Source organism: Artemia franciscana, chromosome 1 (assembly GCF_032884065.1).
Source record: "Artemia franciscana chromosome 1, ASM3288406v1, whole genome shotgun sequence".
NCBI classification, from domain to species: domain Eukaryota; kingdom Metazoa; phylum Arthropoda; class Branchiopoda; order Anostraca; family Artemiidae; genus Artemia; species Artemia franciscana.
This window is the reverse complement of record NC_088863.1, coordinates 22,929,850-22,951,814: the sequence shown is the minus strand read 5'-3', so window position 1 is coordinate 22,951,814 and position 21,965 is coordinate 22,929,850. Positions and strand designations below refer to the sequence as shown.

Sequence of the window (21,965 nt, the reverse complement as noted above, 5' to 3'; positions counted from 1 at the left end):
ACCTTCTTCACCTTCAACAGCCGTCTGCTGCAATGTTGGAGATGTCTTCTTCGCAGCAAGTGACATGCCAAAATCCTCCTTGGTCACTACCGTATTCAAATACGGAGGTGGATCTAATACGGAGGTGGACACGGTCCACTATATCAACAAATTTTTCACTCACAACTCTTCCTATATAGCCCCAGCAGTTTCAAACTAGAACTACTTGATAGTTGATATTACTACTATTTGAAATTCAATTTTTACGGCTAAATCACTCCAATAAAGCTTACCTTCACCTTCAACAGCCGTCTGCTGCAATGTTGCAGATGTCTTCTTCGCAGCAAGTGACATGCCAAAATCCTCCTTGGTCACTACCGTATTCAAATACGGAGGTGGATCTAATACGGAGGTGGACACGATCCACTATATCAACAAATTTTTCACTCACAACTCTTCCTATATAGCCCCAGCAGTTTCAAACTAGAACTACTTGATAGTTGATATTACTACTATTTGAAATTCAATTTTTACGGCTAAATCACTCCAATAAAGCTTACCTTCACCTTCAACAGCCGTCTGCTGCAATGTTGCAGATGTCTTCTTCGCAGCAAGAGACATACCAAAATCCTCCTTGGTCACTACAGTATTCAAATACGGAGGTGGATCTAAATACGGAGGTGGACTCAATCCACTATAGTCTACATCCAAGGAAGCTACCTTTGCAGCTACATTCAAAGGCTGCTCATTTTGATTTGGTGTTTGAGACAGAACTGAATCCAGTAATTCTCGCAACTGAGTTTTCAACAGTTTCATGAACTCTACACAGTAAGTTTGCAAATCTATTTTTTCTTCGTCAGGCATAATCTTCCACTGATAAATACAGTTAGCTACTTTCTTTAACTCTTTTGATAAGAATGAGGTCTGTCTCCATGTTAGACAGGGAAGCTTTTCAAGAAATTCTCTTGCCGAAAATCCCGCCTGTCTAATTCCTGTTTTAAGAGCACTATATTCAACTGCAGTAGCTAAAAATAGGACCATATATAGATGGGTATCATCGGAAGTTGAAATGAACTTTTTACAACATTTCTTTATAATTTTGCGAAAACGCAGCCAATCAACTGCAGAAATATGAAAAAAATAACTGGCCAAACCAAAAACCTTTGATGGCTTTATTTCTAATTTGCCATCTGAAATGTTAAAATATTCTTCAACAAATGACAATAAATCTGGGTCATCCATAAGAATTTTTGTAATCTCACTAATATTTAGACACCTTCCTTTCTGTTCAGATACTTCTTTAATTTCACTAGCTTTAAGAAAAAGAGCTTCTAATCCTTTTACAATAGGTTCATCGAAACACTTTTTCAGAAAAGAGACATCTATAGCTAGATCTTGACTGAACTGAATAGGCAATGACGGAATGCTATCTTTTTTGCAGACATAAAGAATCAAGCTTAGGATGGCTTTGAAGCTTGAATAATCACTGAAAAATATATAACATAACTGGCTTGTGTGACACTCGAGTGCGTTAATATCATTTAATAGTTCTAAAATATCGAAGTTAAGTGCTGAATCGAAAGCCAAATTCTGAGAAACAAGATCCAACTTTTTTGAATTCATTTTCTTGATCAGGTGTTCAAATTTGGTAATGTCAAAATAGTTAGTAGATATCAGTCCATCACAGGATCTGCAAAAAGAAGATGATTTTTTTTTTTATTTCAAATACTACTACTACTATTACTACTACTACTACTACTAACAACTCACCGTAGCACCAAGCTGACTGAGACAAACACAGCTACGCACGCTCCTCCTCCATCCCAATCTATTCAGAGCCTCCCTTTTTAAACCCTCCCAAGAAGTTCCCATTTCCTTTAAATCTCTCCCTATGACATCCTCCCACCCCAGACGAGGACGACTTGCTTCCCGTTTAGCCCTAGAAGGTTGGCCGGAAGGAACAATCTTCGGCAATATGTCATCCTTCATCCGCAGAACATGCCCTAACCATCTCAACCTTTCTTTCGTTATAGTCCTAGAAAGCGGGATTAAACCACACTTTTTGTACAGCCTACTGTTTGAAGTACGATCTGTCAACCAGGTACCCAGAACAATCCGTAGGCGATTTCTCTGGAAAACATCTAGCAAATCTTCATCGGCTTTTCGGAGCGCCCATGCTCTAGAGCCATATTTGACCACCGTCACCACCGCATCTTCCATTATTCGAATCTTGGTTTGCAGACTTGCTCATAATCTATAAAACTAAGAATCAAAGGTGTTTGACAACTCAGGTACTTCTCAATTATTATCCTAAGATCAAAAATTTGGTCGACACATTCTCTACCTTTCCTAAAACCACACTGTTCTTCTCTTAAAACCTTGTCTAAAGCATCTGTCAGTCTATAAGGTATCATAGTGCTAAGTAATTTGCTATCTACAGAGATCGGACTAATGCCTCGATAATTACGACACTCACTCTTATCATCTCAGGAACAGGGCACATGGGTAGTTTTTTCCTGGAGTTGCTCTCGGTTAGTGAAACCGCAATACTTTGTGAAAAAAGATAAAACTTTTATAGTTATTGCCTAACATTTTGTCACTTAGGGAAGGGGGAAGGGAAGTAGCAAATCAACGCGTATTTGTTCTCTTTCTTCCACTTACATTATTTACGTGTTTTTCCGGCAAGACGATTCTTCTAAGTACGAATCTTATTGAGACCCATCACATATGTCATCGTGTTATATACATTATTTTATTGATTTTCCTGGGTGCCAAAATTAGCAAGGTTCTGTTCCTACTTTATATCTACACAAGCCCAACCCAGGTACCGAAGGGCCGGCTTTAGTCTTATCGACCTTGAGAAACCATATATTCAACGAGCAAACAACAGTTAATGACTTATTTAGTACCACTTTTAGTACCGAGATATATATTAACCATTTTACACTCTTTTCCCTCATCGTTTGGATGATAATTCTTAGGAAATATTTGTTGTTTGACTTGGTTTAATTTATGACTTTGTTGTTGAGTGTTATAATACTGGCGACATATTACATGTTATATACGACAAACCTATCCTAGCATTTGCTATTTCACTTAATAAAGCATTTTATAATCTTATCTTAGCTTGAACATGTCTTTAACTTCGGAGCAGATTGCAGTTGAATTAAACATATACTTACCGGTTGTCTTTTTCTGGAAGTATGTTGATGTTTCTAGATGTTTCCGATGTTTTTAATGATGAACGAGTCCAAGATTTTTTTGCTGCACAATTGAATTTAGTTTTTCTATTAAAACTAACTTTAATCCCTCGTAGATTTCGATTTTTTTTTTGTTTTCATTAAGAAAATTGAAAAAATTACCACTATCCTTATTTCTAAAGCCACCTTGTATGCATATTGATAGAAAGATGAATGTCTTACCAGGAAAGAAAAATTAACAGTAGATTTTGAAATTAGCAAACATTTTGAACATCATTGTACAATTCAAATTAGTCCCTGAAGTTAGTCATCTTATCACAGTCACATTCATCTTAAACTCTTGAGTGCTAGGAGCAGGGCCACATCCAGGATTATTGTTGGGGGGGGGTATACAAAAAAAAACGAAAATTAAAACACATCAGAAATTTGTTTATATGCATTTTCATTAAGTTTTCCCAAGTCGGACAGAAATGTCAGAAGGGGGGGGGGGGCAATAACAATTCAAAGTCAATTCAAAATGAAATTCAATATCAATAACAAAGTCTAGAAGTCCAATAAATAAAGCCCCAGAAAGCCACTTGGGCAAGAACTGTAAGTTGTGCAAGCTGCCCTTTGTTTAAATATGATGTTTCTTTCTTGGGAAGAAGATGAATGCTTGATCCTGGGTCTCCAAAACGGCTTAGGGTATTAAGGTGAAACTTCAAGGACATGTTGCGAAGGATGTCTTAACCTTAAGCCGTTCCTATGATACACCCTATTAACAAACTGCATACACATAGCGTGTTTTGATTCAGTTCAACACTAACCTGAATATTCCATGAAAGCTTCAACTGAATGCCTTTTGCCTTTATGGGTAACAAATGTCCTAAGAAAACATTTTCCTAGAACACCTTTCCAAACGACAAATATTATATGCTGACAATGTGCGAGATACAAAACTTACACCCCTTGCCCTAATGGCAGTGGTAGAGTGGGGGGATGTCATCTCCAGAGGCATATTAATTGAATCTTTCGACTGTGCTGACCAAAATTATTATCTAAAAGCTCTTATCGGATGTCTTTGGGTCATGATGACTTGTCCTCCAATCGCTTTAACTCTTAGGAAGGGCAGAGGAAACTTTCATTTCCAATCGAGACACATTTCGGAAGTTTCTAAGACAACTCCTTCCATAGGACGTACCTCGGTAAAAAAAAATTCATGGAGCCAGCTTTGCTCTTTAATTAGGTACATATTGCACTACCTATTACAACTATTCTTTTGCCTTCTGCCGAATACAATGGGGAATCAAAACATCTAATTGAACTAAAATCTCAATAAAAAAATACAATCTATTTTTAATTTATAAATTTTATAATTATATACGCAGCGGCCCAATTGAGAAGAGATTGGCGAAGCCTCGTGGATGCCCTGGGTGCCTCTGGCAGATCTAAGGTCTAAGGTACTAGTTTTAATTTAATTATAGGCATAAATACATATAAATTAAATGATTGTACAATTTTTGATATATATATATATATATATATATATATATATATATATATATATATATATATATATATATATATATATATATATATATATGTATATAGATTTTTCATAGTTAATTTTAAGATGTTCCTTGGTAGCGCAAGCTGATGTTGTCTTTATCTTCCCCTCAGAGACGAACTCTGACGGACAGTCTTTGGAACTAGCAACTTATATGAATTTCATTTTGCTATTTTGAAATGCAATAAACCTGGGCGTAGACTAAAGGAAAAAGGAAACTTATAATAGTCACCTGCAAATCTTACCAAGTTGGTCATAGCACATTCAAGGGTTGAAGTGTCCAAACGAAACGAACATTGACTTAATAATTGATCAAGAGCATCCACTTTTTTTATCGTAATAAACCCGGTATAAAATAGACCTGTTTAAAATGAAATATGTGTGTTTTATCAACATGAATAATTTTTGGTGAATTGATTCTTCACCTCATAAAGGAAAAATGAAACTTTTCCTTTATCACGCAATAAAGGAAAAAGGAAACTTATAATAGTCACCTGCAAATTTTATAGATGTTCACCAAGTTGGTCGTAGCACATTCAAGGGTTGAAGTGTCCAAACGAAACGGACATCGACTTAATAATTCATCAAGAGCATCCAATTGGCTTAGGCCTTGTTGAAGTAATTTCACGATTCTTTCATGACCATCCTTTTGTGAAAGGCAAGAGGGAGACCTAGAAAACTTGGAACTGTAGTTTCATAGAGCATAAAAAAGGCAGAAAAAAATTTTTACCTCTCGAATATTACTCATAGAATCAACAAATAGAAGGCGATACAAGAGCTACGACTTAAATATATGAATACGATACGACTCAATAAAAAATCGATACTTCTTTAAATTAGGCTTATTTAAAACTTAGAGGCGGAGTTAGATAAAAGACTAGCAAACATACCAGCTATTTTTGACGCACCCAGTGCCACGAAATACGCAAAAAAGTTTAGTAACGAAAAAGAAAAAACATAGCACTAAAAATCTAGAAAATCTATACATCCTAAAAACTTTCAAATATTTTACGAGTTGTAAATAGATCTTGATAATGCAGTTTAAAAAAAACCCTTAAGCCCCCCAAACAAAACTTCTTTTAGTATTCCCCCCAAACAACGATTCTTTTGATAGAGTTGGTGTGCTAGGTGATTGGAACTTACAAAGATAGAGCTATAGCCGAAGTTATAAGCATAAGAAGGTTTTTTCAAGAAAACGAATTACTAAAATTACTGCACATGTACCTTTGATAGTTTTGAAAATAAACAGAAAAAAAGAGTATAAAATTTCAACTCCGACGAGCTGGGCAAAAATGCCAAAGATATTTATTATATTTATACTAGTAAATTTTTCAACAATTTATCTTGAGAACAGGAACACCAGACAAAATTTTCGAATAAGGTCCTTTTTTTTAGGTCAAAAACTCATTGTGATTGGTGATAGAGCCTGTCTGGAATGAATTTAAAGTCCAAATCATTCTGAGATAATTTATTTTGCCCCCTGGCATTGTGCACCCCAAGGCAGGGGTCAAGCCGGTGATCAATGATCAACTTCAGTCAGCTCCAATCTTTAAAAATGTGAATATGCAGTCTAAACTAAGAAAGACAAAAATTTATTAAAATAAATTATTCAGCTGTTTTTTTTTAACATTTGAGCTGTACATTTTAGAGTAATTATTTCCTTTTAAAAGAAAGACCTTTTTTTGATCAAAAACTCGTTGCTATCGGTGGAAGAGCCTATCTGGAATTAATTTACAGTCCAAATTAGGGCAATGATGTTGAAGTACCAATATAATTTGAAAAATTCGAGTTCGATATTTTTATAGAAATAGTTTGTTTTGAGAAGAAGGACCATTTTTTTTAGATTGAAAACTCGTTGCGATTAGTGAAAGAACATGTCTGGAATGAATTTACAGTCCAAATTAGGGCCAAGGAAGGTAAAGTACCAATATAATTTAAGAATTGTGGCGTTTCGCTATCTTCAAAAGTCAAAACGAAGAGACAAAAAATCTCAAAATAAAGAAATAAACAAAGGGGACTAGGACCAGCAGAAGAAAAAGCCCAACGGAACCATGGATATTTCGGATGTATGAAACAAGGCATCTTTAGCGTCAAAGATAGAAGAAAATAAATAAAAGAACAAATGATCAAGTGTAAAATTATCTATAAAACCTAAAATTAAAATCTATACAATCTAAAAACAATAACAAAAAAGAAACAAACCAATATCTACACATACAATTAAGACTACTGAAATTGAAAGTCGCTTAAAGTCACCGAGCTAGGCGAATAGGTCACTTTTAATATAGTCTCAGTCACTTTTAACTTGGCCTTTATTTTCTAGCACTCCTGAAGGTAGCAGTAGAAGATTCAAAAAACTTCCTAGGCCCTAAGTTGAGCTGTCGAACCATTATTGGAATTTTCATTCACCGAGCTTGACAACTTTCCGAGACAAGGAAAAATCACAGAACTAAGTTTCGTAGCATTTTTGAATAAGTACGCCATTTAAAAGAGAGAGGGGAGAGGGAGGGAGGGAGGGAGGGAGAGAGAGAGAGAGAGAGAGAGAGAGAGAGAGAGAGAGAGAGAGAGAGAGAGAGAGAGAGAGAGAGAGAGAGAGAGAGAGAGAGAGAGAGAGAGAGGAGAGAGAGAGAGAGAGAGAGAGAGAGAGAGAGAGAGAGAGAGAGAGAGAGAGAGAGAGAGAGAGAGAGAGAGAGAGAGAGAGAGAGAGAGAGAGAGAGAGAGAGAGAGGAGAGAGAGAGAGAGAGAGAGAGAGAGAGAGAGAGAGAGAGAGAGAGAGAGAGAGAGAGAGAGAGAGAGAGAGAGAGAGAGAGATTTAGTACTAGTATACATGCAATTGCCTCGTTAACATTAAAAGAGCAAAGCAAATAGAGGGAAAAATAGTTTTCATTAGGCACGCACGCCAGTAATGCTAACATTAAATTTACAGTGTTGTTGAATTAACACAACATGTAAAGGGAGAGAGAAAGAGAGAATGAGACCAGAGTAGAAAGAAACAATTTTACTGCTAATATACACGCATTTGCGTCGTTGACGTTAAAAGAGTAAAACGAAAAAGAGGAAAAAAACTTTATTATTAGGCATGTAAGATATTAGTAGCTACCGCTTACTTCAGAGTCTCTGTATCAGGGGCAAAGATAGAGTCTGTCGATAAAATAGATTCTGTTAGCCACCCTGTATCCTCTTCACTAGACGATGAAGCAACTGAAACTGAAAGACTTAAATGAAAAAAATAAAATAAAATACAAATAAAATAGAATGTAAAATAAGTTAGGAAATAGAAAACAGAAAATAAAATCAAAATAGGAAATATAATTTGTGCAAATAGATTGTAAGAAAAATGTAACTTTTGCATATCTTCAGCATCAAATTTGGCAATTCTTTATCTGTTGCCCGAATTAAAAAAATATATTAAACCGCTGAGGAAATAATATCTTCTATTTTGCAGTATGAAGAAAAACTGGAAACTAAACTCCTTTAAACTAATAAGCGGATCCAATTAAATCGCCAAACAGCTTATAATAAAGAAAGAAGAACCTGGTAAAATTGAGTCTTCTTACGAATATATTTCTAAAAAGGGAGCACAGGACACTTGTACAATAGAACTAACAAGTTAATATTTATGTATTTTAAAGGAAAACGAAGAAGAATTGGAAAGGAATTCCTTGACAAGGGTGAAATTAGAAATGGATGAATATGCAATGTTGTCAGCCAAAGTTATATTTAAAGTAAAACACTGCATTTTTTCAAGTTATCCCTGGCCTCACCGTGAACGAATCTACAAAACAATGTGTTACCACATAAAAAGAAAGAAAGGAAACCTCAATTACAAAAACACTTCAAATTTCAATTTTTTACTCTTTCATTGGTGATTAGGGGGTTTCAAGGCACAATGAGGCGGGATCACGGATCATTTACGCATCCCAATTGTTCACGGATCATTTAGGAAATCGTTTTAAACAAAAGAATAATGATTATGAATTTCACACATCATGTTTGTTTTCCATCAAAGATGGAAAGGCTTTTTCAAATGCCTTTTAGGAATTTTTTGAAAGCAAGAAAATGTCTATAGAGCCAACATACGTGACTTTTGTTTATATTAAATATTAGTTCTAGTTTTAAGTAACTTTCGGTAACTTTAGTAAGCGTTATAAGGCTAGATAGCCTTGACATTTTTTTTCTGTCGGCATTAGCACCAGTTGCGCCGTCCGGCTAGCAAAACGCCGTCCGGCTTACCACAGTTTAGCTTTAAATTTGTGGGCGAAAGTTGTTTCTTCATGGTGAAAATGATATTGACTTATGCAACTTTTTCCGCTCTAATTTTGGGCACTAGAATCACTCCTTTTGAAGCCGTCGCTGTGCCAAAAACTGACATAATAAAGTTGTGTTTCCTTTCCATCATTTTGACGCCATCTATCAGCACTACGCTAAGTGCATTTCACTTACTGCGAGAAGTTACAGATAGCGCATCATCCACCAGTGGAAACAAACCGACACGAAAGAAACGTGGATGCCGGGCAGGGAATAATGAAAGGAGAAGGCGTACAGGGTGTGCTATTTTGGTACTAGTGACAAACCGTGACAATTGTCCTTCGCCAAAGAAAGTGTTTGAGCGAAACCTGATGAAAATCAAGATATCCAGAACATCTAAAATACCCAGTCTGAAGAGATTTAACCAAACCCCCGTGTGCCTCATAGGCCCACCATGCCTAATTTCCTCTTGACTAACTGTCGATCCCTTTTTAACAAGATGGAAGACTTCGAAGTCTTTCGTCCACCAGGTTTGATAGCCTTGGCATTTTTTTAGTCGGCATTAACACCAGTTCTCAATCTTATGAGTTACCCATCAATGTAACTAATTTTTCCGTGAAAATTTCTAGTTTTTATATTAACGAAAGTCGAGAGGTAAAACGCATTAATTACAGAGAAACCGAAACAAGAGTGGATTCATTGGCACTGAATTCTTAGTATTGAAGTTATGGCGTATTATAAGCATTTATCTCGTAAAAAAAAACGTTGGTAATTTTTCTCAAGGATCCAGCAAAAAGTGCTGCGCTGCAGTTGCACTTCACGGAAAGAGAAATATGTTTCTAACAGTTTTTGCTATAGCATAGAAAAGTCAAAATACTGCTCAAACATTCAGGAAAAAACGTTTTTTTGATATCAGTGGAGTTGAGACAACACCATTAATTTCACTCGTCTAAACAAAGAATTTTTTAAATAGTTTTAAATATTTTGCTTTATGATGATATCCACAAAAATCCCAATACGCCGAAATTTATCAAAACGCAAAAACAATTTAAAAAGTAATAAATATAAGTTTTATAAAGTGAATAAATGGTTTCCATTAAGTCTAACGGATGAGCATAGGATAGAAAAGATTCAGAGAAGGGCCACTAGATTGGTCCCAAACCTTCAGCGCCTTTCCTATCCGCAGAGACTTTCTAGGCTTCAACTCCTGTCGTTGAAGTTTCGTAGACATTGCAATGACCTTGTAAATGTGTTTCGTATAATTAAAGGAGTGGATGATGTTGATCCAAATTTATTTTTTAAATTTAACCATTATCACTCTACTCGTCAGCATGATTATAAATTATATCCCCCAAAACCACTGAAAAAAATTGGTCAATTATCTTTCGTTAGTAGAGTTGCCGAGCCATGGAATGGTTTGCCTTTGGAGGTTGTCGAGGCAGAGAGTGTTCGAATTTTTAAGAGTGCATTAGTAAATACGCCTTTTTATTTAGACGCTTTTGTTGTGTAGTGTTGTGTTATTTAGAGGTTTTTGCTGTTTAGTTTGTCGTTGCCAATTTACTTTAGATTAGTATTATGATTTTGTGTTTTTGCGACAAGCATTAATGCTTACCGCTATTCGTAATAATAAATAAATAAATAAATAAATAAATAAAACACAGACAAAATTTTCCAATTTTTTTTTATTAACATCGCTATAAAAAAACCATTACCTTCATTAAAAATCATATTTATAAACTGTAATATAATGTCATTTATTTTGTAACTACCATATTAAAAAGCAAACATAATCTGCAGCAAGATTATTTCCAATCCTTATAGTGCCATCTCTATTTTCCCTCGACAAAGTTATTTTACAAATGACCTAGAGTAATTTTAAAAAGACAAAAATCTAAAGAATTAAAAATAAGATCTTACTAGAATCATTCCAAAGTCCGTCAGAACCAGTTTCATAGTCACCGACTTTATACAGATCCTGCGGTTCAACTTCCTCAGTACTACCATTTACCCACCACACGAAAACCTGAAAAAAGAAGCGGTAATATACCCAGAGCCTCATGGCCGTACAGAAGAGTCCTCATAAATATAATTAACATATAATTAATAAATAAATATAATTAACGTAACAAACGCTCAATGATGTCACGATTTTTTTCTGTTTTATTAATTATTTTTCATTGACGATAAAGTGAATTTTTATTTTTTTATTTTGCAAACTACACACTTTCAAATTGTTTTGATTCACTTTTTTTTACAATTAGATTTCTTTCTATATAGAATTTTACCAATCAGATGTTTACCATATAGACTTCTTACATTATAAAAGTGTAAGCATATTTTCCAGAAAAACCAATTTCGGGGATTTGGATGGGCATCCCATCCTGTAGGCGTCTGTATGGCAACACAGGGGATACAAATGCTTCTAACATCCACACTCTTTTATTTTCAGGCGGTTTCTTTTTATGATCAATTTGCTGCTCAATTGATCAACTTATTATCAATTAAGAATTAAGATTTACTAATTAAGACTAATCAAGAGTAGTATTAATATTAATCAATCAATCAAATAAAATCAATTAATGAGCTAATTAATAAGGTAGCTAATTATTTCTTCAGGCGTAACTACGTTAAACAGTAAAAATCAGGACAACCATTTGTTTACTTTGAGTAATTTAATTTGCTATAGATTTCTTCTATCAGACACCAATATTACAATTTTTAAAGTAGTTTCTATGGTAGGCAGAAAATAGACGTTGCTAGTAATTTCCCAGGGCTTTAATATAACATATTTGGCCTAGAAAAAGGGAAACGGGTAAAAAAGTTTTTCCTGTAAATCTATAATTTTCCAGTTTTGTCAAAAGGTGAAACAATTCGTCTGCAAGGTCGTTCGACTTCATCATTCATCAGTTCCACATAGATAGAAGTATTGATTCTACTGCAATATAGTCCATGGTCTCAGCAGCTTTTTGGAAGAAAAAAAATGGAAGTATTAATTTAAAATGCCTAAGTAAAAAATTTTTAGGCCTGCATGCACTTTACAAAGGTATTTTTTCCTGGATTTCAGCAGACTATATGTCAAACATTTATATTCGAAATTAAAAGTGCGCTAATAAATTCCATTTCCTGGTAGATTACCGAGATTTTGCAGTAAAGATACATCATTTTCATTTACCATTATCCAGGGAGTATGGAATGACATGGTGGTTATTCCAATTTTAAGGCGGCTTTGAAGTTAAAATCACCACCGTGTATTTCTCACACCCAGGTACTATCTACATTCTGCCTTCCTAGAGAACACTCACAGCCCCCTCCCCCTAAATATATTCAGTAAAACAGTAACGAGATCTTTTTGTTAATTAGCTATAGGAGCCACTTACCTTTCCATTAGTAAGATAGTCAACCACCTGACCAGCTTTGTTAAAAGGGTCATCACTAGGATCCCCTGCTATTCTTATCACACATGATCCAGGGCGATAATCGTAATCTGGATGACTTTTCACTTCATAAGAACTCATTTCTCGTTCACAACAAAACTCACTAGAAAAAAATTATACTAAGATGATGAGAAACAATATTAGCCAGAGAATATTACTAATATCCAAAGGGATATTGACATATTGACAATATTCTTATCTTACCTTGAGGTAAGATAAGGATACTTTGGTAAGGACATTGTGGTAAGAACACCTTAAGATAAGATAAGGACATTGTGGCAAAAACGTTCTTTACTTAGGCGACGTTATTGCACTGCCTATGATATAAAAGTTATGTCTCCTACCACTTCTCCTTAAAAACAAAGTGGTAAGTCGTTGTCAAAAGCGGCTTGGCAACCTACCTTACGTGGAAATACCATGCAGAAAGATTTACTTTTAGTGTCTTGCAATTATCGCAAAATTACACTGTAATTTACATTTTTTAGCCTTTCGTCTATCGAAAACATATACTTAAATACGTATACTTAAAAAACTTATATACTAAAACATATACTATATACTAACAAACATATAACACATACTAACAAACATATAACATATACTAAAATATATACTTAAATTGACTTCATATTTGAGGATTTAAGATTAGAAATAGTTAATGCTGCTTTTTTTCAGTCAAGTAATAGGAGTTTAAGGGTTTCCTGCTCCTGGCTACTCCTGAAGACTATTTGCACAGTTTTTACTTCAGAAAAAAGCAAAAAGGGGATATTCTGTCCCTTTTAAACAGGATAGTGAACCAAATTTGTGAATTGAAAGAGTAGCAATGCCCAAAAGTTATGTCTAGGCCCACTTCTCATTAACAAACAAGTTGCAAGACATTTATAAGGTGTAAGGGATATAAGCTGTAAGAAAAACTGGCTGGACTTACTCCGCGTTTAATATAGCTTATTGCAATCGATTGGAGTTGATTTTCATCCTTACGTCCAATGAAAAACATCCTCTATGAGAAAAATTGTTTTTCATTGACTTTCGCTGACGGAAATAGGCCACAATAAGCTGTTGAATGCAGGGTTATGCTTAGGTCTTCCCATGTCGGCTGGCACACAAAGTGACGGCGGTGCGTCCCACTACAATGTCTCTAACACTTTAGACATAAGACTAGCTGGTCAGGATATGTTTGGTAAATTTTTTATATAGACTGATAACTGAACTTGAACTTGGCTTGACTAAACACAGTAAACTCTAGGCCATTTTTTGACAAAGGTAGACAGTGAGATAACACTAGGTTCGTCTCCTTTGACAAACAAAAGAAACCAACAACAACAAAACTTCTCAAAATGAGAAAGAAGGAGAAGAAATAGAGGAAAAAAAGAAACTAGAGATACTGATGGAAATCACCAGGAAATTTATAAAATATTAGAATAAACTGCTACAGTAGGCTAAAAGAACCATCCTCTTTAAATTCTATTTACATGTGAAGGACGACGGTGGCATAGAAGGGGAGATATTGAACATGCACCCTATTTCGAATCAATTGTGTCATAGTTTCAACATACCATAAGCAAGTAGAATAGTAGAAAGAAATAAGATTTGTAAAATATATTTTCTTTTGATCCTACTTTCACGTCTCAAACAGGAGAGGTAAACCTCAAGAAACGCATCAAAAATAGTTTTTATTGGTATTTTTGTTACGTTTCTTGAAGATGCGTTTACATGAAGTTTTTTGATGCGTTTCTTGAAGTTTTTTTTTTAAATATTTGTTAAACAACACGTTATGATTTTTACGGTCTAAAAAAAATGCAATATCTTTCGCAGCTTAAAAACCTTTTCGTTACAACTTTAATTTTAATATAGGAGCATCTCTCATAAGGCTCAAAAACCCCCGAAACACTTATTATTCAGAATGCATCAGAAATTGTAATTAAGATTTTTATAAACTATATTATATTTTTTCACGATCTAAAAGAAAAGAAAAACGGAATCGCTTTCGCAGCTTATCTATTTTTTTTTAAAGTGATTGTATTTTAAAAGTTGTTTGATTTTTTTAAAGTTCCTCAAGCTGGCAGTCAATAATTAAAACAAAGAAAATAGAGCAAAAAATGATCGGAAGAAAGTTCTATTTGTGACTCAACTTTTTAAACAGTAACACCACCCCCACCCTTGCTGTAATCAAAATATCGTACTAGAATCAAATCCCTTTAAAAGCAAATTTCAAAGCTTGAACTGTTACCCTAAATAAACTACTACTACTACTACTATTAACGACTCACCGCAGCACCAAACCGCCTGAGGCCAGCACAGCTACGCACGCTCCTCCTCCATCCCAATCTTCTCAAAGCCTTTCTTTTAAAACCCTCCCAGGAAGCTCCCATTTCATTTAAATCTTTTTTATGACGTCCTCCCACCCAAAATGAGGAGGACCTACTTTCCGTTTAGCCCTAGACGGTTGGCTGAAAAAGACAATCTTCGGCAATGTGTCATCCTTCATCCGCACAACGTGCCCTAGCCTTCTCAACTTTTCTTTCATCACAGACCTAAATAGAGGGATTGAACTACATTTTTCGTACAGCCTACCGTTTGAAATACGGCAGTCAGCCGAGTACCCAGAATAATCCGTAAGCATTTTATCTGGAAAACATCTAGCAAATTTTCATCCACTTCTCGGAGCGCCACTGTCATCATTGTAGCTTCTAATATTCTAATCTTGGTTTGCTGATTTATCTTCGTATTCTTCCAAACTTTTTGTAACTGTGAAAAAACACCCTGAGCCTTGGCTATTCTACTTTTAACATCTTCACTGCTCCCACCGTCTTTACTAATAATGCTACCAAGGTAAGTGAAGATGCCCACCTGATCAATCTTTTAGTTACCCAACGTCACCTTTTCATCTTCACTTATTCCTAGCCTTAGTGACTTAGTCTTCTTAACATTAATTTTCAAACCTATTCTAGCACCCTGAACTCGAAAAAACCTCTAAAAGTTCATTCATTTTACTCACACTTTCATCAAGCATGCTTAAATCGTCAGCATAATCTAAGTCCTGGGAAGTTTTTCAGGGGATCTTGTTTTTACATGGTTGCCTACCTAAAATTCTTGGGAACTTGAAAATTTCAAATAGCCCAGTTTTAAAAATAACTTATTTACAATCCCTTCATATTTTACAATTAATTACAGAGCGGTTTAGAAAAAGAAACGAAAATTCAAGAGAGAACAAAATACAAACCTTTTATTATCACAATCAAAATTCAATTTAAACCAGGAGACAGTGACGGTTCTGTCAGCTCGGTAAGTTCTTTTGACACAACCATAATCATGTTTACCATGTGGCACTAAGAGATCATCATTCTCCAAGCCAACTGTATCCTCTTTATTCTCAACGACAAAATCCCCAGGAAAGAACTCTTGGTCATCCAAATACTGAATTGGCAATAAGCTACGTGATGGCAAATTTGTTTCAACTGTTCCATCCTGAAAATTAGCAAATGCTTAATATTTTCGTATCGCTTAAACCTTTAATATTAGATTAGACGCGAGAAGAAAAGTAAAATAAACTCTCTCTCAAAAAGCCTCTGCACCTGAAGAGCTTTCTAAAAATGAACTAAAACTCAAATATTCTTTTCTGAAAATGTTCTTTTTAACAAGTGTCAGATCAGAGCCCCCTCCCTCCAAATAAGCCTTTACCCTCTAACAGCTCAGCTGTTGGCACACAAGTGCACAGTTTTCCAAGGGGACAATTGCTCTGTAATAAAATTAAGCGTACCGGACAATCCGGGTAAGCGTACCCGGATTGTCTTGGGTACGGTACTCGACTGACTCACCGTATCTCAAACATAGGGTGTTAAAAAAATGTGGTTTCGCAGAACGCCTTCTGCGAATGAAGGATGGCCAATTGCCGAGGATTGTCCTTGTCGGCCAACCGTTTAGGACTAAACAAAATGAAGTTCGTTCCCAAATGGGGTAGGAGGATGTCGTAAGGAAAGTCTTAAAGGAATGGAAACTCCTTGGGAGGTGTGAAGAGGGAGGTTTTGAATACATCGGGATGAAGGAAGAGCGTGCGTAGCTGTGTTGGCCTCATGCTGCAAGGTGCTGCACTGAGTTTCTAGTAGTAGTAGTAGTAGTAGTAGTAGTAGTAGTAGTAGTAGTAGTAGTAGTAATAGTAGTAGTAGTAGCAGTAGTAGTAGTAGTAGTAGTAGTAGTAGTAGTAGTAGTAGTAGTAGTAGTAGTAGTAGTAGTAGTAGTAGTAGTAGTAGTAGTACCACCCTAACCAGTAATTTACCAGTTTAAAAGATCGTTTTGAACTTTTAATCTCTTTTCAGTAAAAGATTATTGATAAAAAAAAGGATAAAATACAGAAAAAAAGCATAAAAAACGATAATGTTCACTTGTTGGAAAATAGAAACGTAATTTACAGATGTACTTATTTTATATGTAGCCCTTCCTGGTTCTTTGACAATTTGTTTTGGCGGCATTTTTCAAAAAAAAAAGAAAAAGAAAAAAAAGACAAAAATAGATTGCTTGTTAGGATCCGGCGGGTTTATTTCTGGACAAAATTTTGACAAATATGTTGATCTTCAGTTTGTATAGTTAAAACAACCTCTATGGCAAGGTTTAAGTAATTTAGAACCCAAAACGATGTATTCATTCTTTGCTCCTTTTTTTTCGTCAAATCACTGGATCGACTCACAACAAAGTAAATTCATCAGAGGAGCTTCTAAAACTAAGATTCAAGTACGCCAAAATGAAACAAAACACCAAAATGGAACGTTTCCCTGGATGATGGCTTTATTTTAGTCAAAATCAACAGTGTTCTTCTTTATCAATTATTTGGTTTTTTCATTTAACTGAATTGGCCAATTTGGCTTCTAGACGTTTCACTCGAATCAAGAAAGATAATTTTACACTTGCCAGTTTCTTTCTTTTTTTGTTTGATAAATATTTTATTTTAATATTAAAGCAACAAAGTATTATCTCATCATTAACGGGGATTTGAACCCTTATCTCCCCTTCTTTTGGATTCTATGATGTTACATTTAGTTTCTTACGTTTGTCACTTATTTCGAGCTTATAACACCACTCCTCGCCCAAGATAGATTCTCGTGTAAGCGCTAGGATTCTAACTAAACAATATTGCTCACAAAAGCTTTACGTTGACTACTAAATATGACTACCTAGTCAACGTCTGAAACAAAAACGTTCATGTTAATTCAATGACAAACTAACATAATAATGCTTCTCAAAATATTCGGCATAAATAGCACACAAATGCACTTAATTTTTACTGAAGTCACTTTTAAGCTTCTTATTTTCAACATTTTCTCTATTTCTTCGACTTTCTACCCACCAGTCTTCCCCAAGATCAACTTTCGTGTAAGCTCTTGGACTGTGAATTAACCAAATAAGTTTATTCGATTCAAAATAATAATTATTTTTAACGTTAACTAGTAATTATGGCAACTTAGTTACCATCTTATATGGATACATTTGCGTCCATTCAATGACAAATTAATTTAATATTGCTTCCCAAAGTATTAAGCACAAATAACTCAAAAAGACATTTGTTTTTTTGATATATCTTTTTTTCTAATTTTTTCGAACTTCTACCCACCCCTCCTCGAATATAAATTCCGGTGCAAACACTTCGACTGTGCCTAAACCAAACAAGTTTGTTAAAAATAGTAATTATTCTCAACACTAGCTCCTAAATAGGACTACTATCGGGAAAGGATTTGTTTCAACTATTGGGAAAGGATTTGTTTCCGGATTTCCGATTCCCGAAATTAGGATTCCCAAAATTAGTGCTAGCTAAGAATCGGTATTAGTTAATGACCATTGACCATTTATTACCTGAAGGGTCATTATACGCCTATTCAAACATTCAACTGTTGAGGAGTTTTCCAATATAAAATTGACGGTAACAAATTGCAGCAGGAAAAATAAACAGATGAAAATACCTTTTTTAAGCTAATTAGAAAAAAAACTTAAAAGTCAAGTTGTTGCTTTCAAAAATCTCTGTAATAATCTAAAATAATCTAAAAAAAATCTCTAAAAAAAACTTAAAAGTCAAGTTATTGTTTTCAAAAATCTCTGTAATAATCTAAAATAATCTCTAAAAAAATCTCTAAAAAAAACTTAAAAGTCAAGTTGTTGTTTTAAAAATATCCGTAATAATCTAAAATAATCTCTAAAAAAAACTTCTAATCTCTAAAGTTCTGCCCAATAAGACATTTATTTAAATAATTTATGAGACCACACTGGATAAAGATAAAACACAAAATCAAAAAGAAAGGAAGAAAACGAGGAAAATGAACAGCCAGTGAAAAAGTTGAAAAATTACGCAAATATTTCGTTCAGGACCTCCGCTTGACCGTCCTCAGTGAAGAATAAAACTGATAAAAATATAACAAAACAAACCTTAAAACAAAACACAAAACTAACCCTTTCACCGTTACTTTCATAGTTTTTCAACTTTTTCACTGGCTGTTAATTGTCCTCGTTTTCTTCCTTTCTTCGCGATTTTATGTTTTAAGACATTTATTAGAGAACTTATACAATATTATCAACATAAACCACTGCATAAAGCAGAATTCACTTTGATTTCTTGAGAAAAAAAAAAAACGCCGAAGTAAAATTGGAGATGTCAGATTTTCGTAAAAACTTATTTCTATCAATAGACCTAAGATCTCAGAAGATTGATTATAGGCAGCGCAATATCTAAGTAAAGAACGATGTGGGCAAAATGCATTATTATTAATTTCTTTTTTTTCAGACCAGTTGTCATAGAAACTTCGAAAGGGGCTAATTCAATTAGAGACTGGAAGTTCTAGTGCCCTTTTTAAGATTCAAAAGTGATTAGAGGGCAGCCACACCCCCCCCTCCTGAGGCCCACATTTTCCCAAAGACATCCGATCAGAACTTCGAGATAGCTATTTTGTTCAACATAGTTGAAAGCTCTCGAAATTATGTCTTTGGGGGTGACACCCCCCCCCCAACAGCCCTCAGGGCAAGGACTATAGTTTATATTATTTGCCTATTATGAACATATAAGGTATTTATCGAAGGGATGGGGTATTAACTTCAGAGGAGGATAATTTAATTAGAAATCGGAAGTTATGGGGCATTTTAAAAGAGTCAAAAGTCATTGGAGGGCATATACCCCCCACGTCCTCTTTTCCCCAAATTGATCCAATAGAAATTTTGCGACAACTATTTAATTCATAATAGTCCAAAGATCATATAGCAATGTCTTCGGGACTGAAACAAACCCCGCGGGGCAATGGTTGTAAGTTATGCCCTATGGGCATGTAAGATTATTATGGAAAGGGTGGTCGTATATACTTTAGAGGAGGCCCATTTGATCGAAAACTGAAAGTTGCAGTTCGCTTTCAGAGTCAAAAGTGATGGAAAGTAGCTGCCACCCCCCAAAGCCTTCTTTCCCCCAAGCATGTCTGATTTAAACCGTGAGATCGCCATTTTGTTAAAAATAGTCCAAAGAATATATAAAAATGCATCCAGGGTTAACAAAAACCCCAAAAGCCAGGGGCAAGGGTGTTAAGTTAAAACCCAGGGGCATATTAAGGTTTTTATGGAATGGGATGTCGTAAATATTACCTATGGGGCTCAGTTCTAGTGCCATTTTTGAGAGTCAAAAGTGATTGGGAGGGAACCAGCCCCCCCCTCCCCACGCTAATCACTTCTAAAAACACATCCAATAATAATTTTGAGACAGCTATATTGTTCAACATTGTTGAAAGACACAGTAAATCCCCCAGAGCCATCAGGGCAAGGGTTGTAAGTTAAGCAAATCGTTCATTATGTGCATATGGTATATGTTATTGAGAAATGTGGACATGTTTGAACTATGCTTTCGAAAGAGACGAGGTGCATTCATACGAGCCTTTCAGAGAATGTTGAGAGTGTTGGACTAAATCATTACACGTTATGTGAATACGGGTTCTCAAAAGGGCATAAATCAGGAGTGACTAAGTATATTAATTTGAAACTTTCAGGAAATGATAAGCAAGATGATGAACTGACCAAAATGGCAATATTTGTACGCTACATCTACTACTAATACCACTACCACTGCTACTTCAGGGCTGCTACAATTACTACATCTGCTCTTACAATTTAACTAAATCAAACAAATGTAAGTGTACCCGGGTTGTCAAAGAGCATTAATAGAATTTTTTGGGAATGGTATCAAGTTTTCTTTTCCAGGTCGACTAAAAAAAATAACTTAATTAAAATTAATTGATCTAAAATTGATTATTATTTCCCATAATAAGTTTTTCAAGGAAAAGTAAAGAGCTCCATTAAACCAAAACTGAGCAGAAATCAAATAAAATAATCAATCAATAAAATAAAAACTTTACTAGAACAATACAAATCAATGAACATTATCGGTTTAATATACATGCGAAGACATTTATTCCTGAAATTATTATTAATTTTTGATTCATTAAAATTAAAAAGTGTGAACATTTAAAATGTGTTTTTTCAGTAAATTGCAAATTATGTTCTGGTCTTGCATTTTTGAGTTAGGATCGGTTATTTAGCGTAATTTCTGTTCGGTTAGGGTTTCATTTTTTTACTTATGGTGACTTGTGGTAGTTTTGCGCTTGGTAGATTATTAGACTTTATTTCTGCTCATGTTCGGCTTAATAGGGTTCCTTGCCTTTCTGTGAAAAATATATTATGTGAAAAGTTTTTAAATTAATTATCTAAAAAATTGGCACAATGATTTGATTAGTGAGCTTTAACGTTTCTGTTACCTGCCACATTACAGTTACTCTAGACTCGGTACCAATGCTATCCACAACAAGCCTCTCACCGACTTTTGGGATGGCTGATTCAAGTGTATTTTGTCCCTTGCTCTTTGACCGCCTTAATTTCTTCATTCGGTTTTGTCTCGTTGCGAAGGACACGTTGGCTTTCCTTGAACGGCCTTTTCTTTTATCTGAAACAAAACCATGTGAAATTTCAAAAAAACAATTTTCTGAAAAATAAATTTACATTTTGTATTTAAAAGGAAAATGTATACAGAGCAAGATCCAATATTATCTTTTATTAATTACACAAGGCAATAGATTGCACTTTCCTTTCAAATGAGCTCCAAACATATTTCTATAATGTTTCAGTATCCCACTAGCAGAGACAAAAACAAAAGCCAGGTTCTACCCATGCCGTGTTTCGCCTATCTTGTCCTCCATTCGCTGCTTTACGTCTTGATATAAGACAAATTTTGTCTTCTATAATACCGAAAAAATCAATAATACTTCCAGATAGTTTCGCTCTTCTTGTTACTCTCTCTCTCTCTCTCTCTCTCTCTCTCTCTCTCTCTCTCTCTCTCTCTCTCTCTCTCTCTCTCTCTCACTCTCTCTCTCTCTCCTCTCTCTCTCTCTCTCTCTCTCTCTCTCTCTCTCTCTCTCTCTCTCTCCTCTCCTCTCTCTCTCTCTCTCTCTCTCTCTCTCTCCTCTCTCTCTCTCTCTCTCTCCTCTCTCTCTCTCTCTCTCTCTCTCTCTCTCTCTCTCTCTCTCTCTCTCTCTCTCTCTCTCTCTC

At 35.0% G+C, this 21,965-nt stretch overlaps 1 protein-coding gene across 1 annotated transcript in view; it reads right to left on the bottom strand.

Moving 5' to 3' along the window:
- LOC136027029 ((E3-independent) E2 ubiquitin-conjugating enzyme UBE2O-like) overlaps positions 1 to 21,965 on the bottom strand; it is a 97,457-nt gene that overhangs the window by 29,553 nt on the left and 45,939 nt on the right. Inside the window, exons 9-15 of the mRNA XM_065703947.1 lie at positions 21,179 to 21,363; positions 15,631 to 15,875; positions 12,351 to 12,510; positions 10,891 to 10,996; positions 7,833 to 7,932; positions 5,220 to 5,396; positions 540 to 1,669 (exon numbers count right to left, since the gene is read on the bottom strand). Of these exons, the coding sequence (XP_065560019.1) occupies positions 540 to 1,669; positions 5,220 to 5,396; positions 7,833 to 7,932; positions 10,891 to 10,996; positions 12,351 to 12,510; positions 15,631 to 15,875; positions 21,179 to 21,363 (2,103 nt within the window). The remainder of the gene's footprint in view (positions 1 to 539; positions 1,670 to 5,219; positions 5,397 to 7,832; positions 7,933 to 10,890; positions 10,997 to 12,350; positions 12,511 to 15,630; positions 15,876 to 21,178; positions 21,364 to 21,965) is intronic.